Below are 23154 nucleotides of genomic sequence, written 5' to 3' on the forward strand. Positions count from 1 at the left end.
ATTGCATACAATTCAGTGTCTTTGTCACAATGAGCTGCCATCCAGACATCTGAAATACAATGAACTCCACTTTACCTCCTATTTTTGATTACTAGTGTAGCTCCAAAGATCAGCAGTATAAGAGGAAAGTGTGACCAACTTTTACATACCTAGACACACATATATGCATTTATACATATATATGTGTACATGCTTATACACGTATAAAAAACCATTATGTTTAAAAATCTGTACATCATTCCACTCACTACATATATTTAACTTTTTACTTAAGGAAAAAAATATTCGTGTGAACTACATATTTACAGATATTTAAAAAAGACTTCTGATTGATTCTTTGTGGTTTATTTTCTTCCATTACCACGCAACATGCTGAAATACATTACAACCGGGAACAGGAATGTCCCACAGGAACAGATATAATCACTAGGGGAGTCAGAATTTGAACTTGGAACCTCCTGCGTGTAAGACTTCCTCAGACTGTACTAGCTACAGATACAGCCTATGTACTATCAAAAGACCATACAATCCATTTCCTACTACCGATGTTTGTACCAAAGTAACAATTTGTACTTACTTTCTTCCCATTTGAGATCATATATCTCAGGGCAATTTAATCTTTTTGGGTACACATGTATTTCAAAAATCAGACGTGTGACAGAATGAAGAATTTACAGCATCCTCCACTGACTTCAGTGACTTAAAGATTAGTTCTGATTGCAGGACACATTTAAAAGGCTTAAAATAAAAAGACAATGCCACTACTCATTTTTTTAAAAGCCAAACAAGTCATCTCAGTTGCACCTCTGCTGGAAGTAGGAAAGAGAAAATATACCTGCTGAGCCATTCTTTGAGACCTTCGTTCTGTCAGCTATACCAGTTTTAGAATTCATTTATTCCTTTCTTCCACTCCCATTTCTGTCTGCTATTACCTATGGACTTCTTTGCCCAAGATCTCACTCTCTTAATTTCCAAACTCCATTTTACATGCAATATTGTTAGGAAATGAGAGTTTCATAACAAAAAAAAATAATAAAATTCCCTAAGCTACCTTCTCTGGATTTTCTGAGGTATGCTATTTTCTATGGTTTTGTCTTCCAAACGCCAGACCCAAGAGCCTTCCAGACTGCACAGCACTGGACACAGTAGCAGAATGAAACAGTAGATCATTACAAAGATTGTATTGGCAGTTTTTCCACCAAATTTTAATTCACATATACTTTAGTTCCTATATAGCATCACTGAAAGAGAAGTCAAAGCTCTATTGCTAGTGACAATGCAGTAAGTGTGTAACCGTATCTGTTGCACTGACTTCAATATTCTGAACACAGGCACACTGAAGAAGATAATCAAATGTCCACTAAAGGTCATCTGGTTAAGATCTTAATTTCTTAATTTTTCCAGTTAAACAGGAAACAGCATCTGAGGTCAGGTGTCTCAGACTCTCCCCAGGGGAAAGGTAGATGTAAGCGTTTTACATAAGAGAAATGAGAAGACTTGCATAACATTAAGAAATGAATCAGCAACAAGTTTGGGGAAAGAAACAAACGGAAATGCTGACTCTTATCTTCTTGTTTTAATGACACAATTTATTTCAGAGAGATGAGAATTAAGATAAAAAATTAATTTCTAAAAATTATTTTTCCATTCTGGACATTCAATTTTACCTTCAGAAATACAAATTGCTACTTTGTTAATTGAATTAAAAACCTCATAAAAATATTTTAAGAAAGTAGATATATATGTATTGTTTTTAACTCTCAAAACATCTTTCTATGATTGGTACAAAACCAAATACAAATGTTTCTGTATTAACCTAGAAAGTAAGCTGTGTGATGAAAAATAACCTGAAGCAAACATACTATTTCCAGAATGCATGAAATATTTCAAGTAAATCAGACATGACCTGCAAAAAAATAACTGGAAGAGTCCCTTACCTGCCGAGAGATGGAGCTGCTTGTAGGATCTGGCACCGCAGAAATAAGGTTGGCAGTGCTCTTTCTATGAACACTATTCATACCAGGCATTTTAGTGATTTTACAGGCTTTGCTACTAGAACTAGAGTTTTTACGTTTTTTTCCTTCTGATTTGTCAAAAGAAAGGGGTAGAGAAGACACTGCATTGTGTGCTCCCAGGGAGTGGTCCCCTGAGTGGTGCACAAGAGAAGATACAGACAGATTAGAAGAGTCAATACTGCTTACTACCATGCTCATATGTTTCACTGAGTCTGTTGAACTACTTGATAATGAAGTCCGTCCTGAGGGCTCCGATTTGGCACTGAGTGGGCTTGTTCCGTTATTGGTATTGTGCACAGACATGCTGTTATAGGAAGATGTAGCCTGATAGGAGTTCAAAGTTGAACTGGGGTTCAGGACACAGTTCTTTTTGTGGGACCCTGAAAATGAAGACGAGGAAGATGTCTGCAAAGATAATGAGGATGATGACGACGATGATGATGACGACTGCGGCTTTTTCTTTTTATTACTTGAAGACTCATCACTCCGAGATGACAGGTCTTTCACTTTTGAGGATTTGCTGGTTTTTGTTTTGGATGGCTTGTGGGATGGGGAAGGAATGACTGCTGGCACTGGTGACACAGCTGATGGCGCCTTAAAAGTTGAGTCCATGATACTTAGGCTTGCAGCCACATGAGGAAAAGCTGTAGTGTGTGACATAATGGAATTCGTATCTGACGTTGTCACAAAGGCTGCATTTGATAACATGGCTGATGTCATTATGTAAGAAGAAGAAGAGATTCTTGAACTGATAGGTGTTGAAGGAATATACACCGCACTGGGGTTGCTGAAAGGCTGTAAGACTGATGCTGGAAAAGGATTGGAGACATGTGCTGCTGGAGAAGGCATGGGACTATCTGCCGCAGGAGGAATTTTCCTAAATAAAGAGAAAAAAAAAAAGAACATTTTAGATACATAAAAAATTCCATCCAAACAATGCCAATAGGAAATGATTTCTGGGAAGGACCAACTTATTAAAAAAGGCAAACCTAGTTAATTCTAATTTTGATTCCTGTTTACCAATCACATATTTTAATATTCACAGTTCAAAATCAGCTCCGCATTCTGCAACAGCTTAAAAACGTTATTACTTCTGATTTTTTTTTCCTCTCTTTAAACTCGCAATTCCATTATGAGGGTCTTTGGGATTTAATACAAACAACAAAACCCAAACCACATGTGTTTTAATATTGCAGAGATTCGGGAGAGCTGGATGATGAAGTATATTTTCCTAAAAATTAATTTTGAAATGAGGCACATTAAATCTGTGGAGGCAGCGGAGACCCAACAGAAGATGATTAGGTAAAGAACTATACAGCGCAATTTTCCCTAGAAAATTCTGTCGTGGCACATGAGCCCTAAACTGTGCAACTCGGTTAAACCAGAACTGAGCTCCACTTCACCGCAAGTGCCCCATGTAGCAATTAAGTACATAGTATTACAATTCGATCACTTTTCACAAGTTTAATTTCCTTTTTTCCTCTCCTATTTTACCAAACAATTAAAAAATGCAAATAGAATGTCTGAGGTGGGATCTATAAACATTCTAGTCACCGTGTTTCACTCATTGCAAATGTTTTGCTTGAAAGTTCAACTTGTGGAACAGTTTCAATATCAACCTGAACTCAGAGGTTAGGTTTGATGAGGGCAGTGAATGAGCCAGCCTGGGGGGCTGTAAAGCACTTAATCACTGAGCTTAAAGAGGAAAGGGGTAAAGCTCATCCCATTCCCAGTGCAGTGCTGTTCCCGAGAGCTCATTTGAGAGCTGGTTAGAGAGGATTAACTAGGTAAGTCAATGATTAATTTCACTGATATTGAAAAATTGACAAAATATTAAACAATGCTTGATAAGCTTTATAACTAGTTGAATACTATTCTGAGAATAAGACTTAACATTACCTCTGAAATTCATAGAATGTATTCAAATTCCTTTCTATTCAGCCACCGTCTTCTATTATTTTACCTAGTCCAGCGTTAACAAAGAGCCAGACTTCCATAATGTCTCTTGCAAAATCATCATGTGATCTTTTCTCATTATTTAGACTAAAATTTAATTCACAGTCTAATTCTATTTCTCTTTGTTAAGAACTTGTACATCCCCGTAACTTTGCCCTTGTTATCCTCACTACTGACACCTTTTCAGTTTTTAAAGGCTTACTCTGGCCCTCAAAGAAATATGATAAAAGAGCAGCACTGGGTGTGCTGTTTTATCATAAATCAAATCCTAATTACAAGTGTTCTCTCCTGGTATTCCTTCTATGGAGACTGTCAGACGGAACACTGTTTATGGCACAATTACATAAGGCATTACACACAGTCCATGCCGCCAGAAATGAGGAAGTCCTACTGCCTGTGACTTGCTACACGAACAAAGCTGCTTATCAGAGCTGCTCCTCAGTTTATTTTTAAAGAAGGGTGAATAATTCTTACCCACCTTTGTAAAGTACCTTGAGAACTAGGGATAAAAATAGTCCTTTGTAAACGTTATTATTGTTCTCAAAATATGGCCTGGCATCCCTGTACCTTTAGCCACTGCGACAGAGCTGCATTAGCACCAGCTATAAAATACCAGCTTTATGCATACCCCTGCTTGGGGAAGACAGGCAAAGATCAGTCCAGAGGAGGGTTGAGGACAAGAGAAGAATACAACAGGGGTTAAGCACTGTGAGCTTCCTGTGTTATACAGAAAAGTAAGTATGGATGGAATTTATTAAAACATTAGAGATTACATAAACAGCTAGAATTTGGGAAAACATTTACAATTGGATTTAGCGGGAGCAGGATGAGGCCTGTTTATTTCTTGTATCATATAACTACTATAGAGATAATTTTTGGTTTTCATGATAGTAGTGGTACTAGTGACACATTTTCGCAGATGCCCAAGTGTCTTTTCTCCTGACAAACAAAGCCAATAGATAACAGGTTTTAATCTTCCTATTTAAAGAAACCAAATTAGTTTTATTTGTGGAAGGAGATAGACACTAGTTAACAGCCAAATTTACTAAGTAGAAGAGAGGAACCCTTTGCAGATCAAGTGTGGTCTGTCTCTGAACAGACATGAAACCGGCCCTTTTATGGCAAACCCAACCGTTTCCAAGCTATGTCTCCCAGCACAGTAGCACTGTTATCATCAAGTTACCAGGTTAGTCAGACAAGCCAAGCTTTAGTGTTTCAAAAATATACTTAAATAAAAATCAAACCTTGTTTATCTAATGGCTGGTATCCAATGAATATAACACAGTCCTGATAATAAACAGCGACATGAAACACTGTGCTTTAGTGTCATTACATTGGAAGAAGAATGCATGTTCTGTAGCAGAATACCCCCAAAAAATCAACCCTACCTGCAGATGCCACAAGCTTTTCAAAATTAGCATCTTTTTTAGAAGTGCAGTCTATTTTAGTGTATCTATGTAACAAAGCTTATAGTGCTTGGAACCTGGATACGTGATATAGAGGTGCTTCAATACTGAGTAATAATCAGAATTTTAAGACCCCAAAGCCAGTAAAGGGCACTATGGTCTAAAAAACCTATTATATTCCATCTTACACACAGGCAAACGTGTACCAAGTTCCTTATCTTACAACACGTGTCTTACAGAGCAAAATCTGAATGGGTGATATGGGTGCATGATGCAGTTATAAAAATCTAGGCAAAATCTAACCTGTGTGTTACAAAATGCTAAGATATCAAAACTTATCTCCAAACCCAGAAAACATCGAGCTTTAATACTTTTAAGTAATGTTAACAGAACTACTCAATTATTCCTCCCTAGATTCAGAGGGACTAAAAAAAAGTCCTAAATCTGGCAGAAAATTACATCAGAATAGGAGATTGTTCTGTTGTGCTGCATATTCCTTAACAGGGAAGAGAAAAAGTGTACTCATATTACTGCTGTGACTTAACACAGAGGTAATTTTACAAACACTACCCATGAACTGTTAAATTTAGAAGTTCTACAGAATTAAAAATGTTGAAACTACCCACCAAGTGTAAAAATCCCACTTACTTCCACATCTGTGAGTTCAAGTGTTTTTCTACCATGGAGTTTAGTGCGAATCGAAAATGGTCCCATCTTCTGTCAAAGACATAGTACCCTCTTCCCATTAAGCGACTGCCATATGAACAAAACTGAAAGAAAAGACATTTCAATATTGTTTATAAAAAATATTTCTACATTTATAAAATAATTATCATTTATAGATCAAGCAACACCTTTGTGATTTGTATCATACATATAAAGCACCTTTTAAAGATGTTTTTCACTATCTGCAGCATAAATACTTTTTGCATGATATATGAAATATGTACATAATGTCCCAGCTTAGTGTAAAGTATACTTCATACTTCACTAACAACGTCAGTTTACTATCAGGTACCTATGTGTGTCAGGGAAAGAACACAAATGCTGAGGTACTGTTAAGGAAGCAATTCTGGCTAATAATGCTCTTACTGCCTCGGAATGACAGTTACACTGTTATGTGCACATTAAATCTTGTAATTGTGTAACAGGAATAAAAATATAACTGAAGGGGAAAAAGTGCAATGGAAGCATCTTTAGTATCTATTTAATAAACAAACAAACCAGTGACATTTCAGTAAAAAAATAAATTGTCATCCATGGCACTTGCGCTACAACCAAACACCAGCTACAATCTTCACAGTGTACGAAAATCATCTAGAGGAGTAGTAAATATTTTGGGAATTCTGTAGAATTCAGGAGTATTTGCACTGCTTCCTCTGAAGAACTTCCTGCAAAGTCTTACTACACTGAAATGGTATGACTGGGAATCTACCCTTTCTTCAGTTCAGTCTTACTGATCTCACATTACGTAGAGAACTGCCACAACACCTATCTGTGGGAGAGAAACCCATTATAAATCATCCTCAGAAAACAAGACAACCCTCCATCATGCAGGGATCAAGTCACACAAATTCTGGCTGAAAGCAGAAGCTACTGATACAGTAGGAGAGCATCTGTTTAAAGTACTTTTCAGCTTAATGGACAGCGAGTGGTGACTGTAACTGTTTACCTTGTCTGTTTCATGACAAGGTTAAACAGGTTAATTAAAACCACCACCTACGTTAATAAACTAGCCTCACCTCCCAGTTATACAGATCAGTTATCACTAAGAGGTAGTCTACAAAGCTACTGCCTTTTCCCTGTCAATTACTACCCCCTAGCTGGGAGAGGACCAGGTAAGGAAAACAGTCCACTTCAATATGAAATTTAGCAAGTTAGCATGAACTGTGCTGAAGGCGATTCACACCATCTTTTCTGACTTCACCTTGATATGGACTAAGAACAGTCGCACTGTCAGTAACCGCTTCAGTTGGGAGATGCTAAGATTTTGAAGAACAGATGAGTCAGTGGGTTTTGCCTTGAAACAGAACTAGGATCCTAAACCAAAATGGCTATTGACAGCCACGACTCACTGATGCCGCCTGCACAAGAACTGGCTGCACTTAAATTATTTTTTAAATTGTGTGGACAGACATGCAGTGAACATTTAGTTTTTAATTCACAGAGAAGCATCCAGCAAATACGAGCAGAATACGAGAGTACCAAGGAAGCAAGAGGTTACTGCATGTCACAGTATTATATAAACTAAAATGATTCTTATATCTTCTGTGTAAGAACCAAATACAGAATTTCATCTGACAGTCATTTTATGTTCAGCTCATACTTTTTCCTGGTGTCCGACAGTAACAAGTTCTCCTTTGCTCTAGGGAATATAGACAATGCTACAGTTATCACAGCGTTTGTTGTCTTCTGCATATCATATGGAGAACACATAAGTGAAGTCTTCATTAATTTTATTCCTTGGCTCAATTTTGATGAGAACCAACTGCTTAGAAGTTCGAGAGTTCTCCCATTGCTTGTTCATTTGTACAGTGTGAACAAATTCACACCGCAGAGGTAATGCCACATGGCAGCTCTTAATACTTACGATGAAATTTCTCACTAACATGGGAGAAAGACAAAACAGCCGCTAGAGAAGCACATACTTAAGCCACCACCAGAGCAGATGGGCTAGGCCATGCTCTAGACCTTCCATTTTTAGATGAACGAAGAAATAGCTCATAAGTCCACATACACTCACATAAATGGTATTTAATTACTGCTTCAATCCAGACTACAAAAATCAATGAAGCACTGTAGCAGCCTTTGCTGCCATCTGATTTTCAGAACTATAACCAATTGCAAAGTACAGTTTCATAAGAACTATGACAACAAAGATATTATCTGTTCATATCTCATTTAAAACAATGCAACTTTTCTCAGTTTAGCAGAATTAAACACAAGTTTCAGTCTACTGAGAGGAAAATCTAACGCTAAAACTTCTGATTTTCTGCTGCTCATCCTGTCCTGCAACCTAGCAATGTTTGTCACATGCACTGACCGGTCTTCTCTTCCTACTTCATCCCATCCGTACCATTTTCTGTCAAATGCATTTGTTGTCTTTGGAATACAGTTTTCAGAACATAAGGTCCTCATTCCTCACATTTTTACTAAATTACTTCATTTTTCTCCCCTCTCTCATTATATAAGAATAATGGCAAGGCATGCCAGAGACAGACACATACCCCAAGAGGTCTGGGATGGTGTCCAGAAAAATGACAGTCTAATTTCTCAGATTCTTCAGCTCCATCCGCTTCTCCTTCATCACTGGACAATCTGCTTGTTAAATCTCCTCCCATGGAAGGCAGTGGCAGTTCTGGTACATACCCACTGTGGTTTGAAGAACTGTTGCTGTTTATGCTGTTTGCAGATGATGGTCTAGGAGAAGAATATACATTTAAATCATCAGTGTTGAAAGGCTCTGCAAACCTACCTGCAGGAGTCAAGCACCAACATAAATCATACCAGAAGTGATCATATAAAGAAGGACAGTAAAAGATACAGAATACCTGACATTTGGTCTTGACAGAAATATATCATGAGTTATCATCAAGTTAATGTTAGCAGAAGCACCTTTGTATTGCCTGAAATTTTAAATTTGTGCTTAAGACCTTGAGAGAGGCAAAGTATATTAAAAATGCAAATAAAAATCAGATGTGTAAAATCTTCTTACACTGCACCACTACTCTACTACTTTGATTAACCCCAAGGGCCCAGTTATGAAATTTTATTTCATACCAAAACCCTACTGAAATTAGTGTATTAAATACAATGACAGTGTTTAGCTGACACCATCTACAGCTAGATTAGCAAGTGAAGTAACTGGGAGGACCTCTTACAGCATGTAGTTTTTCTTTACCTTTGTCTGAAATCCAGTAAAACAAAGCGGGAATGCCTTTGCACCACAGGGCGCAATGCTGCCTTGCCTTGGACACAAATCAGGTTAGTAGTGGGGGTGGAAAAGGATTCTCAACTACAGTCTGTAAAACCAAGTATGTATGTGGACCTCTGAGGTTGAAGCAGATGTCGGCACTGAACAACATCTGAAGAAGATCTTCAAACTCATGAATTTATGCTATCAGGACACAACAGTCACTCAGACTGTGGACAAGTGCCCTCTTCTGAACTGGACAGGGATTGCTCAACAATGCCCATCAGCTAGAAATAACTGCTGCAGCTGCTGTTGCAAGGAATGGATTGTGCGAACGCTCCTTAGCCTTCAGGAAAAGTCGACCAGGTCAAGCCAAGTCACCTTCAGCGAAACCAGCAAGCTTTGCCTCAGCAGAGCGGGGAGCACTCACATAACCTCTTCCAGCAGCAGAGCTGCAGGCTTGCTGGCTCCCAGCAGAGAGGTAGCGAAGCTTTCCTCTGGCACGGCTGCTTGCAAAAACAGACAGAATGACAGAACAGAGGCACTGCAGCAGCAACAGAAGTGTAGATTGTATAAACACAATGTATGACTGCTACATTCCTCCACCTTTGCAATTTCTTCAGCTGAAGAAACGCAAAACTGAATCACATCCAGTTTTCGTTCTTTGACTGCAACACCTACTAAAAACAATGTCTGCCTATCCCTCTGTGCTCCTCTTTATGTAATGACTGTGTGAGGTCACTCCTTTTACAAGAATTATGCAGACTTCTCACCACTTTATGTATTTACGGGTTTTCCTTCGTTGTCCTTTCACTCAAACCCACCTCTGCCACTGTGTGAATAAAATTTCATTACGGCTTGATGAACACACAGAAAACATAGGAAATGGCTGTCTCTGTAAGACTGGAGATAGCAAATATAACAAATACCTCTGAAATAGGGACTATCTTAGTACAGAAGTCCCCAAATGGGCATTCAATCCTGACCAAGGCTTTTGCAAAGAAAAGAAACATGAAACAAAAGAAATACGAACAAAACCAACTAGTTTAGCTCTATCTACTCCAGTCAAAATTAGCACCAAAAAAACCCCAGCCAATGAACCAAAACTTGTGGGAAGTTTGCCAGAGGATAAGTAGAATTCAGTAGGTCCAATACATCACACTAATTTTTCTAAAGGGATGTCTTTGGACATTTGCGTTGTCTGCCTGAAGACTGGTTTTGTCCTTAACAAGAAAAATCTTCAAAAGGAGGAAAGACATGCTATGGGCAGTTTCAAATCATTAGTTTTAAGAACTAGCTGCTTACATTGTCATTTACACTAAATTACAGGGTTTTTTTTTTCAAGACATTCCATTAATATCATCGGTGAAGTATTCGCAGAGAAAAATTCTACAAACACGCGCAGAATTTTACCACCGGTACCTACCCTGATTCATGTAAATAGACTTTTATTCCCGAAAGTATCAGAATGATTCTAATGTAAACTTTGCTAATTATTACCGACCATTTTAGAAAAAAAACGCCGTTAGTCTGAGATTCCGATCAGAGCGTGGACGTGACTCCTCACCCCATTCCCTATCAGATCACAGGCTACCATGGTCAGCTTTAGGTTAATATAAACGTAGTCTATTTTCTACTGCTAAGAGAAACTCTTATATTGATATGTTTTACCAAATATACCAAATGCTTATAAAATTAGTTGTATGAAAGATTACGACATTTCTTACAGCACCTTCAGAACGCAACATTCCATACTGGAGAATTGCTTACCTTGGAAGTACAGAATTTGGCGGCCTAGATTTTGCAGGAGATGTTACTTTAGATTCTTGCCCAGAGTTCACTGAAGATCCTGACAGCGAGTCTTGTGCTGGTGTGGGCTGGCTCTGATAGCTTTCCCTTGCAGATGGTGGGTGCTCTTTGTCTTTTGCAACTTCTTTTTCCCTGGATCGAGCTTTGTGTTCAGCTAGAAGGATGTCAAACTGTTTTTTACGGCCTGGAACTGCTCGTCGATGATTAAGTGAATGAGTCTAAAAATAGGGTGGTTAAAAAGCATTTGTGTGTGCATGACATTGTTTATGAGTCCTCTATACTTCCGATACACCACAACTCTAAAAGATAAAATCTACTTCAAACAACTTTAGCCACAGTTATGGAAATAAAGCTGTTATTCCATACCATCTTTGATAATTTATGAAGTAATTCTTAAGAAATGCCAACATCAAGGCTACAATTACTTTTTGCAACAATTTTCATGAAATAGAGTCTATTGACTTACCTTTACCAAGACAGAAAATATAATCCCAATAATTTTAAAATATTAAGAAGTAACATCATTGTAACTCTTTACTTACAATGAAAAATTGATTTCATTGGACTGAAAAATGGGAATGCATTTTAAAGCTAATTTAACTGATCATCTCTACTGACAGGCAGCACATACACATACAAATGACCATTATAAATGTCTTACACTGCTGCTACTTTTTGACATGAGACTTATTAATATCACAAGGGCAGCCTCCAAGTAAATTATTATACAAAAATCATGTTAATTTTTTACTAAAAACTGACGATACTTCAACATTGTTGCACACATGGACCAAAAAAGCAGCATTTAAAATAACGCTTGTGCTTCTACATGAAACGTTAATGCTTTTTGCATAACAAAATGACAAGAAAAAAAAAAAATCTTTTTAGAAATATCAGTGGAATAATGCAGATGCTCTGATTCAAAGAAACAGAATTACTCAAAAGAATTACCTGAAGACAGCGTCTGAATACCATACCCATTGTCTGTAAGACAGGAGCAGGTATGACCTCTCAGACTACTGTGGTAGGATTTAAACTATAACAAAGCATCTGATATTTTATCTTCTAAGAAAAATACCTTGCAGGTGAGCGATCTTGTGCAAGGTTTCTTTGTTTCAGGATCCAGTACTCCACAGTGTTTATTTGGGTCAAATTCTCTTTCTGTTTGACAGGAGGGTGGGTAGAAAAAGGAAAAAAAATAGATTATTACAGAAATTTTAACCAGAGTAGCTGTATTTTTTGCCTAATACAACTTAATTCAGCCAGGCTCAACCTGAACCACTGATCCCCCCCAACACACCATAATAGTGCCATGCGCATCTCTCATACAGTTGTGCTTTTCTTTTTTTTTGTCCTTACATGTTTCAAACTATTTAGCGCAGGATTTCAGTCACAGACTTCAAAGTAAGTCTGCTTACAGAGCTGTGCTGAGCAGAGTGGCCCAAACAAAGGACCAAGCCAAATACCCACGAGTTCAGTTCCCCCTCTATCACTGACTGCCTCTGGGGCCGTGAAATACAGCAGTTACAAATCTGGCTTCTGAGTTTGGCTAAGACGCATACAGACCAAGTATCCCAAGAACTTTGAACAACATTTCTTTGACATACTCAGACACTCTGAAAAACAACACATGTGTCTCAAAAGTAAATGCAACATTACTAGTGGCATTTTAAAAACAAAATTTATCTAAATCTGTCCCTTAAATCTGTGTAAAACCAACATGTATGTTAGTTCTTATTTCCCTAAGCGACGGGAGGCATGGAGTTAAAAGTTTGCAGACATTATGAAAAAAAGGCATTTACATGAGTTCTACTCATGATTAACATTAAAAGTGCATTAATATTGAATACGCTGTATTTGCATATTTCATTTTCATTAATATTTTAGTATTTATATACCACAAATAGCATCACCTCCTTTAAGTTACGTTAATACAAGTTTAGGGTTTGCACTACAGAGCTGTAACAAAACTAAGGACATACACTTTTTAGTTTATGCAGCCAAAAAAAATCTACCATTATCTGTATATACCTTGACATCATATGTTTTAATTGGCAGACTGGTTTGCTTTTGTTTGATAGTGGAATATAAACTATTTGCTAAAGCCTATTTTAACTATACAGTGCTGTTACATTCAGATATAATAAACATCCTGTACTCAACTACAACATTTAGACTGAGGATCTAAAAATTCTTTATAAACAAACAAATCAGAGCTAAGATGAAGACAGCAATTCACAGCTATGTTACAATGTTATGACAGCACCACAGCAAGAACAGCTGGAAGAAGAAACGTGAGACCAAGTAGCCTAAGTTAGAGGACAACTGTCATCCAGATACCATGATTACTAGCAGTTTTACGTATTCTGCTATATGGACTTAAAAATGATAAAGCAAACATTAAATAAATGGTTATGTTATTAACCTATTAGCAGAGACATCCCAAAAAGCGAGCTTGGAAAAAATAGTCAGAACTATTTTTTTTGGTGAAATCTACACAGGGACTGAAATCTGTCAGGAGTAGTTGTGGTTTCTGTGGCCTTTACAGCACAACAGAAACAGAAAAGTATCTGTGTATGACTATTATAAACATTTTTTTCTAGTTAATAGATGAAAATGCATGCTCATGTGCTAAAGGACTTAATTACTCTTGGTTTTAAGCGTATGATGTTTCTATCACAGTTTCCTAAATCACCCACCTAAAACCCTTTAACACAAATTAAAACAACAAAAAAAAGAAACTAAATAGACTATATGGACTTATAAATATAGCTTCAAATAAAAAAAGTCCCGAGGGTAATCATAGGGCTGTGGAATGTGTTCTGAAAGTCACCAACCAAGGACTGTTTTGGACCAACACGGAAACCTACTTCAAAAAAATCAGAAGTGTTCCCTTTGGGAGCATCTGGATTGCAACTTGTCAGTAAGAGTGTCCCAACCAAGCAAGACTTGCAGGGCTGATTATAAAATGCCAGTTTTTAGGAAACCATATAGAGGTAAAATCCACATAGTGAATTATAGTCATAAAAAGTGGAAGCCTCCACCATCTACTGACCAACAAAATAACACGCTTTTCCCAAGAAACAGAAAATACTACACAAATGGGGAACCACTTCTCCCGGACGAAGCGTGTGTGGCTGTTCCAGAGAAGTCCTGAACATCTAACTGCCAGCTACAGACGTGCCTGGTTTGGGCAACACATTGCATGAAGATTATCACCTTCTTATCAATAATGAAAAGCAGCTTCTGACTACCTCTGTATTAGGAACTGTGTAGTGTGAGAAGCCCTAGACTCCGGTGCACAGGCACAGCTTGAGAAGGCTGTTCCTCCAGAATGGATTCCCCTTCACATTTGGTGGATGGAGTAAAGGACACTCATTATAAGAGGAAGGGTCAAACCCGAACTTTTACAAACTCCTGTTTGCAACACAACAGATATGCTTGGTTTAAACTGGGCATCTGCATTCTTTAACTTCACCCCAAAGAGAATCACAACTAAGGAAGACTTAGAAAAAAAGGTGGTTTTTTTTGCAGTTTGCTACTAGGGAACGCTGATCCACTTATGCTGGGCAGCTACACACTGTCTTTTGTGGTTCCACGAGCTGCTTCCTCCCTCTCACCAACAACAGCCCTCCTGAAAAGAGGGCAGGTTCATTCATCACCCAAACAACGACTAGCTCTCAGCAAAGAAAAAAACCCCAAATTTCAGCCACAGTTGGGGAAATGGTGTGAGAGAGAGTGGAGGTTGCTAAATAGGAAAGAAAACAGATGTAACCCAGCCAGACCTATCAAGGAGCTTCAAAAATTAACAGCTCTACAGTTCCACAGCAGCAGACTGAGGGAAACCTAAGTCCTCTAGCCATCATCTCATTCTTTTAATGTGAAATGAATGAAATTTATGGGATACCTAAAATAATCATCTCATTGACCTTCCAAGATCTTTTTCTCAGCCTTTCACAGTTCTGTATAATAATGGAGAGGAATCCATCATAGTGACACCCAATCTGCAGGCCTTTCATCTACAACGCTCTCAGGACTTCTCCTATTTGCATCATTGCAAAATTATTGTGTTCCTGCATCAACACATGAGGCAGTAGAAGCAAGACTGAACAGATTCTAAATCTGATATTGACAGAGGAGCTTTAAAAAAAAAAAAAAAAAAAGTCTAATTTCTGTGGATTTGTTAGCCATCTAAAAGTAAACTAATGCCTATTGGAGTGCTCAAAACAGTCCTGTGCAGAGACCCAGCCTGTTTGGAAACTTTCAGCAGTGAAGTGCTCCCTAGTCTAGAAGACACTGAGTGACAGCTTAGAGACAGAATAGTGATGGAGTCACCTCCAAAGAAAAAGCAAGCAAGCTAAAGGAAGGCCCTACAGAAATGACTCTCCTTACAAAAAATTTCAGCCAACTCTCATACAAAAAAAGGTACAAGTATCACCTACAGCCCTGAGGTGGTATGCGGTGACATGAAGAAAACAAGTATCTCAAAAAGTATCAGTTTCAATTGCCCGAGTAGGAATTCAGAATTGATTAGCTAAATTAAGCACTTAAACCATTAAAGGAAATTATGGTTTAAAAGAAACTATTATTTTAAATTAACTGGAAAATAGAGACAGTTTTTATTACAATAACAAATTGGATCTTAGCAAGTGAAATGTAAGGTTTAAAAGCCTAATCAGCTACTTTCTCTTAACATTTTTTTCATTTTGTGGAACACTACAATGAACGACAGTTCTGTTTTCTTATATGCCACTAGTTAAAAAAGCAATCAGCATACTGAATCCTTTAAGGCGATGGCATTGTTCCATACCCCACACAGCCCTAGCAAACACCTCGCACTGGTCTGGAATCAAGCCAAGGTAGCAGTACCACAGGCTAACTGCCAAATTTGAGAAAATAAAAAAAATAAACCTGATATTCAGTCAAAAATCAGGGCACACGCATTAACTGGAAATGAAAGCATTTATCTTGTACAACTTCTACTTGGTTCATAACTAGTGCACATTTAGAAATTATGTGAACTAACTTTCTGCCAAACTGACGATCTAACGTGGATCACGCTGCCATTAGCAAAATTAGTCTTTCAGTACACACAAGAAGTTCCTGACCAAATCACAAAGTACTGCCAGCTGATGAATAGACCCTGCACAGCTTCTGAAGCTGTAAACTTGAGTCAGTTACTTAAAAAAAAAAAAAAATAAAATCCCTAAAACCACTTTGTTTCCTTTCATTCAGAAAAAAAATATGTTTTCAGCTTTAGGGGGCAAATTCTCTACTCGCTGCCCAACAGCTGGCATGGGCCACCTCTGGGGAACTCCACAGAAAATAATTCTTCCTCCCAATGGATGGCAACCTTTGTAACTGAGCTGCTGCCCTCCCACGATGGAGGGCTCGGTGCTTTGGTGGCAGATTTGCACGTGGACGTACATCCTCAATACTGTTGTCCCGGTGTTCTTGCTCAGAAGATGATTCCATTTTCTAAAGTACATCAATGCTGCCCTGTCCAAGGACATCCGGGGCATTTCCTCATTTAATGGCACTCCCTCAACCCCACTGACCCGTCAGTGAGATCCCCACGCTACAAATGTCTTCAGTCACGTGTGAATCACAGGGGGAGAGGGGTGGAAGGGAATTACGGCTTTTAAGACTTCCCCAGCATTTCCCATATCTACTTAGAATATTCTAGTATTGAAAACCAAGAAAGAAGATTCTTTAAAAAATCATAACTTGGTGGATAATCCAATGTCTTAAACCTCAACTGTTCAGCTTGATCATGACGATACTCAAGTCACCCAACCAAGGCACGTTTTCTTTTGTCACAAACAGGCCCAAATTATATTACAGAAGGCTTGAGAAAGCCTTCTGCCTTTCTGTTTTAATGAATTTACTTCCTTAAAAATTTGTATTTGGCCTGTTGACCAGTTGAGAAACACATTAAACACCAATTTCAAGCTAAACAGAATGTGTACTTTGAAAATATTTTACACATGCTAAGAGTGTGAAAGCTGTCTTATTCATATATGCAAAGCGGCATCCTAGAGTAAAAAAATCAAACCTAAACCAGGCTACAGTATTTTATTAGCACATTATTCCTGACCTATAGAAATATTAATGAAGAAAGACAGATTACCTCAAAAGATGGATTACAACATCACTTACCTGAAAGTCTTTTGTAAGGCTTGTTACTGCTTTTAGTGCCATTTTGGTGTTTCTTGTCTATTGATGGAGCTATAATTCCTTTGCCATTCAGAATCTTTTCTGGTGACGGTGGCACTGATTTGGATGTCAAACCAGATTTAACCAAAGTTGGAGCAGGTATGGTGGATGAAGAGGCTGAGGAGGAGGTGACAGTGGTAGTGGTTGCAGAATTCATTTTAACATTGGCACCATCTGCCTTCACTAGGTTAGGAATTTTCTCTAGACTGACTACCGGAACAGGAACGCTGCAAAACCAAAGAAAAAGCTTCAAGTTGTGTTTTCTGTACCAAAGATTTACTGAATGCCCTTCCACAGATATAAAAGTTTCGATGCAAGTGACACAATATCTGCAGACCAGACTGAAATGAAATACTTAGTACCATTATTGACTGTTTTTGTGCAATCAAATGTTTACTAACCCAGGCATCTGTAAAGCCTGGTGATGCAGAGAATTATGAAAATGAACCTTTGTATTTTTCTTTAAGATCCAATCCCCTACTATTAGGAAACAAATTAAGTTTTTGGTACTAAGCAAAACATACCCCCTCACATATATGGTCTCCTGCCTTTAACACAAGCATGTATCAGGTATATGTACGCTGCACTAAACTCATCATGATAATGAAGTAATTTGCTATTAATATTTTTAAACAAACACAAAAATAATTCATTTGCTCAGATGTGTCTGAATGACATACAAGTTCTGGAAACAAGGTGGAAGATTTCAAGCACAGAAATCTTAACAGCGGTCCCTTTAAAAGTATTAAAATCCTTGATGAATTGAGCATTATTAAAATGTATTTTTAATAAAATCTTAGGAACCTAAACCAAAAATTCCCAATATAATTATTAGCTGAGTTGCCCCATTTCAGAATAAAATTTGCAATAACTAACTTTTCCTAACTTAGCTACCACCACAGCCTATTTGTGATACGAACAATCAATTTGGCAGCAAAAAAACCTGAGACAAGTGATTTTTCAGTTCCAACATTATTTTAACTTTCTTGGCTCCTATGTGCTTGAGGAAACATCCAACCACAATGGCTGCTTTTTACCTACCCAACAACTCCAAAATTGAATGTCTTGTGATTACCAATTAATATACAAATGATACACCCCTCCTTACTGAAACAAACACAGAGGAAAAAAATATTAATTTAAAAAACTAAATTCTCAAAGCTTTTGGCCCATGTTTCATTGGAGGCCACGAATTAAAACATCTCACTTATTCAGTTCTTTCCCTCCACTGCCTGGAGAGCTCCTTTTGCCAAATAGCTGATTATCTTCCTTGTAAGCAAACTTACACACAGATCATGCAAAAATGACAATTTTCAGACTATCATTCCACACTAAGCAAACAAAAGAAATACAAGTTTTCTTAAATACAAATGCAATGGTGATGTTTAAAAAGTAAAACAAATTCCTCATCTAGAAGCATGAGAATCTCCTTAACAGTATTCCAATCTTTTCCTTTCTGAATTGCACAGAACTAAACTAACCTCCATAATTTTAATCCCCAGCATAAAGGTGACAGTTGAGGAAGCTGTCCCACGCACAAAAACTTCTTAAAACTTAGGGATTCTTTAATCTATTATTATCTTAAAGGTTTAATTTGATGCACGCATTTAAAGGTAAAATGAAAGACATTTGTAAAGAGTGTGAAATTATTCCTTAGCAAACTGTACTCGAAGAACAAGCTGCTTCTTGCACATCACTGCAGTAATTCTGCGTGGTAGCGCAGAGCTTCTGCAAGTGCATTACTCCTGACGTTTGTTAAACACACAACTGCTGTTAAATCAGTATATATTTATAAGTCTGCTGGCATGCTGCAGTTCAGGGAGTGGCGTTTCTTGCCAGAGACCACACTGTTGTCAGTGTCCCAAGACAGGCAATATTTGCCTGTCTGCACATCCCTGTACGGTTTGGGGCCTCCCCCCATTCACGCGTCTCAAATAATTTCAGTTTTTTGTGTCCGAAAAACAGCACCTTCGCTGCATTTTTTCTATGGAAGGAATGGTTAACAGGTGTGGAGCTTTGGAACACCCTTCGGAAGCAGGGTCCAAAATAACTCAAGTCTTGACTCTCCCAGGCTACTACAAAACCTCTTTCTCTGTAGATGCCGAAGATGACACATAGAAAGTATGGTGTGTGGGGCTGGAGCAGACTCCCATATTGGAAAGTTGTTAATCTTTGTTCTAAGGGTATTTTCACATAGAAAAAGGTACAAAACTTGATATAAACAATACGTATATACAAAACTAAAAAGAAGATTTAGACACCAAGACATATTCTGGAGCTGAAATTAAATTATATGAAACTTCCATATCCTGTGGTACTATAAATACAGCAGTCAGCTAGTCAGAATACAGATCTGACTGCAGTAAAATGTAGAGTGCTGGCCAGTAACTAAACAAAGAAACGTAGTTTACTCACAAAACCAGAATTAAGTATTTCAATGAACGCAAACATGGAGCTATGAAAGAGGATTTGATCCCCTAATTTTTTAAACTGCTTTGAATTTGGTAAGTTAAATGACAGACAAAAATTGTAACATCTCAGGGTAGGAATTAATTTTTTTGGGGCGTTTAAAACAGATGGCAATTAGATTTTCTGAAAATAGGAGCATTTTTTTATGCTAAATCAAGTAGTTTTACTACATAAAAATGACATAAAAACATGTGAACAATTCACACCCAGTTGCTAAGATCCATCTTAATTCAAAGTACTGATACACAGAGAAAGGGCCAAGTGTATTATCTGGTCTAGTAGTAAAATACGACTAATAAACATGAAAAATGTTTCTTTGTTTTGCAGTGCTCAGATCCTCAAATCCTAGGGTACATACAGATGGATCACTGTGATAATGAAAAAGGCCCAGGGAAAGGAACATATTCGCTTAGTTTTGTTGCAGAACCAGTCAACCTTCATCATCCATTTCATTGCAATGTAGAAGAAATAACAAAAATACTCCAGTATTTGAAGACAGACATTCTATAGGACTCCTGGCAGACTACAGTAAATTACTTGAGATTTTAGAAGCTACAGATGATAATTTCTCTCTCTTTTTTTTTTTTTTTTTTTAAATATAAGTGGGTACTGCATTCAACATTAAGGAACTCTAGTTTCATCTTAGCATAACACATAAAGATAAATCGATAACCAAACTGCCAGTTGGAAGCTGCAGAGGACCAGTGACCTAGTCAACTACTATGGCCTAAAAAGGGAAGTAAATCATAAATGGTTACATTTATATTTGATGGTTAAAGAGAGTTCTTTTCCCAAACTGAGTTTTTTAAGTGAAAATTGGGGATTACTTTTAAAAGTTTGTTAGAAAAATAAAAAATAAAGTTTCTGATCTTATTTACCATATTTTAAAAAGAATTTTTGAATGAAGAGCCTGTTTATATTTATTAAAGACAACTGCTGAAAGGGACAATTAGAAAAACAACATGCAACAAACATAAAAACCGAGGCAGGGCACACAACAAGCAGTAAAAAATTGGGAGTATGGAAGATTGCCAAATATAGGTAAGAAAAATCCACATTCATTAAAGACAAGATTTTTTTTTTTTTAACACAAAAGAAATTCTAATAATAATAGCAGTATCTACCTAAAGGTCAGTAAAATAGTTATTAGCGATGCAAAAATGACAGAAACCTTCGCTATTTCTTTTACACTGAGAAGGAAGCATGATAACTACACCCAATCAGATAATTCCCCTCAGTAAGTGTAAAGTGCCAGCTGAAAAATTGTGATTTTTTTTTTTTTTTTAAATAAAGAAACCTGGACAACGTGGCCATGAGTTCCAAAAGGCCTGGATATCAGCATATTAATTTCTAATTGAGTCTAGGAATATTTTGCAACTTAGAGAAGCTAGCTGAGTGCTGCCGTTGCATCCACACTGAAAACCCAAACCAGTGTGTTGGAAGACATAATGGAAAAAAATAACAAAACTAAACTGATAAAAAATTAGTTCACGTGGGTTTACTGAAAATTAGATCTTGGTAAAGAAATCTGGTTTCACTTTTTGATGAGATTACCAGTTAAGCTGACACAGATAACTGTGAAAATGTTCCGACTTTTGAAATGCATTATAAAATACAAATAAAAACAGTTTAAACGCAAATGTTAAACAACATAAAATTAAAAAATTGTTTTTCAGAGATGTATGATTCAGTAAGGGTGCTTACTACTGGGACTTCTTAGCCATCATTACCAAGTCTGACATGACTGAAAACTTCACTGGTCTTCAAAAATAAATGTAAGATTACTGGTAATTACATTTGCTGGTGAAATCAGGAAGGAGGGGAACTAAATAATGAAGAGACACAGGCAGTTATAAAAAGTAGCGTGGAGTGTTGTTTGGCAAGTTCACTAGTTCAAAAAGATATTTCAATATAAGCAAATGTGAAGTTACACATGAAATAAAATGCTATTCCATCTGCAGTGAAATATGGGGAAACAACATTCTGGAGAATAGGGACAGGATTATTAGTGGTCACAGTGGATAAGCAATTTGAGCTTTTATTGTACTGCTGTTCTTATATTAGGAAAAGGATATGGCAAATTAGATTAAGGAGCAAATTTATTTTTCATACATCCCTGGTTATACTGATACTGGAATATGGCTTCCAGTGTTGCTAACCAGTGGTTTAATACCAATGCTGACAAATTAGAAGCGAACCAGAAAAAGGCTACAAAAATATCTGAGAGCTACACAAAGTCCTTGATCACAACAGGGTTCAAAAGCTCAGTCTCTTTTTCAGATAAGATAACTAATTTTCTTCTGTTTTCTGATGTTGGTCAGGCAGCTGGACTAGACAGCCACTGTAGGTCCCTTCCAACTGAACTATCCTATCCCATCCCATCCCATCCCATCCCATCCCATCCCATCCCATCCTCTTCTTCAGCAGAACCTACAATGAACTCCTGAAACAAGAGTGAATTTCTCTCCCAAGTATTTTGTGGCAATGCTCTTAGTTCCAAGCCATTGCTTGTCACTGTCATTCCCAAGCAAGAAAAATAATTGTAGTACATCACAACACTCCTCATACCAGGAGCTCCTTATTACCTCTGTTTTCCTTCCTTAGGGTTTTTTAAAATTATTTTTCCTTGCTGTCATACAATTTTGCTGGGTGGTTTTTTTGGTCATTGATAACTATATTCATTCTAAAAATCCCAGCCAGTCATTCAACTCTTCAAATTCGTTAGAAAAGAAATTCACAAACATTTAAAAATATAAAACATTGTTCTATTCTACATTGCTGAAATAGCCTCTGTGATGTAACAAAGTATTTATGATTTAGTGGTTAGAATATGTGGTCCAAGTTAACTCTGCTGAATTTTGCTTCCAATTCAATGCTGCATTAGAAATATCCTTAAATCTTGACTAGCTTCACTTTCGCAACCTCACTATGAATAACAGCATTTCACAACACAAAGAAATAAAGACTAAGAGATGATTAAAAAAAATCCTTTGAAAAGTGACATCATAAATTTTAAATGACTACCCATAGGTAAACCTTTGTGATCCTATTTCTGTTTGCAGTAAGAGTGTCAGTTTTCTACATGTTGCTGAAAACCATGTAATTTCCATCCCATTTTCTTCATTTTCAGAAGAGGTGCTGGCTAATCTTCGTGGAGGGAGGTCAAGGAGACTTGCTTCAGCTGGTATCTCAGGGCTAGCTGACCTTAACACTTCACCCCAATTTTACACTGCCTCAGAATCATCAGGGTGGAAATGAACACCCTGTAGCATCAGAGCACCGAAATCCTCCAGGGCAGCACTCAGAAGCTGCGCTGGGGCACTGCAAGCGAAGCAGCATCCTTTGGGCAGGTCAGCAGTGAGAAAGAAAT

General features: G+C 37.4%; 1 protein-coding gene across 2 annotated transcripts in view; it reads right to left on the minus strand.

Moving 5' to 3' along the window:
* ATXN7L1 (ataxin 7-like 1) overlaps window positions 1–23154 on the minus strand; it is a 116178-nt gene that overhangs the window by 8301 nt on the left and 84723 nt on the right. For both annotated transcript variants that reach the window (XM_009883543.1, XM_009883544.1), the window contains exons 4-9: window positions 17259–17542; window positions 12178–12260; window positions 11061–11317; window positions 8605–8797; window positions 6026–6147; window positions 1938–2892 (exon numbers count right to left, since the gene is read on the minus strand). In XM_009883543.1, the coding sequence (XP_009881845.1) occupies window positions 1938–2892; window positions 6026–6147; window positions 8605–8797; window positions 11061–11317; window positions 12178–12260; window positions 17259–17542 (1894 nt within the window). The remainder of the gene's footprint in view (window positions 1–1937; window positions 2893–6025; window positions 6148–8604; window positions 8798–11060; window positions 11318–12177; window positions 12261–17258; window positions 17543–23154) is intronic.

Source organism: Charadrius vociferus, unplaced genomic scaffold (assembly GCF_000708025.1).
Source record: "Charadrius vociferus isolate BGI_N301 unplaced genomic scaffold, ASM70802v2 scaffold704, whole genome shotgun sequence".
Taxonomy (NCBI): domain Eukaryota; kingdom Metazoa; phylum Chordata; class Aves; order Charadriiformes; family Charadriidae; genus Charadrius; species Charadrius vociferus.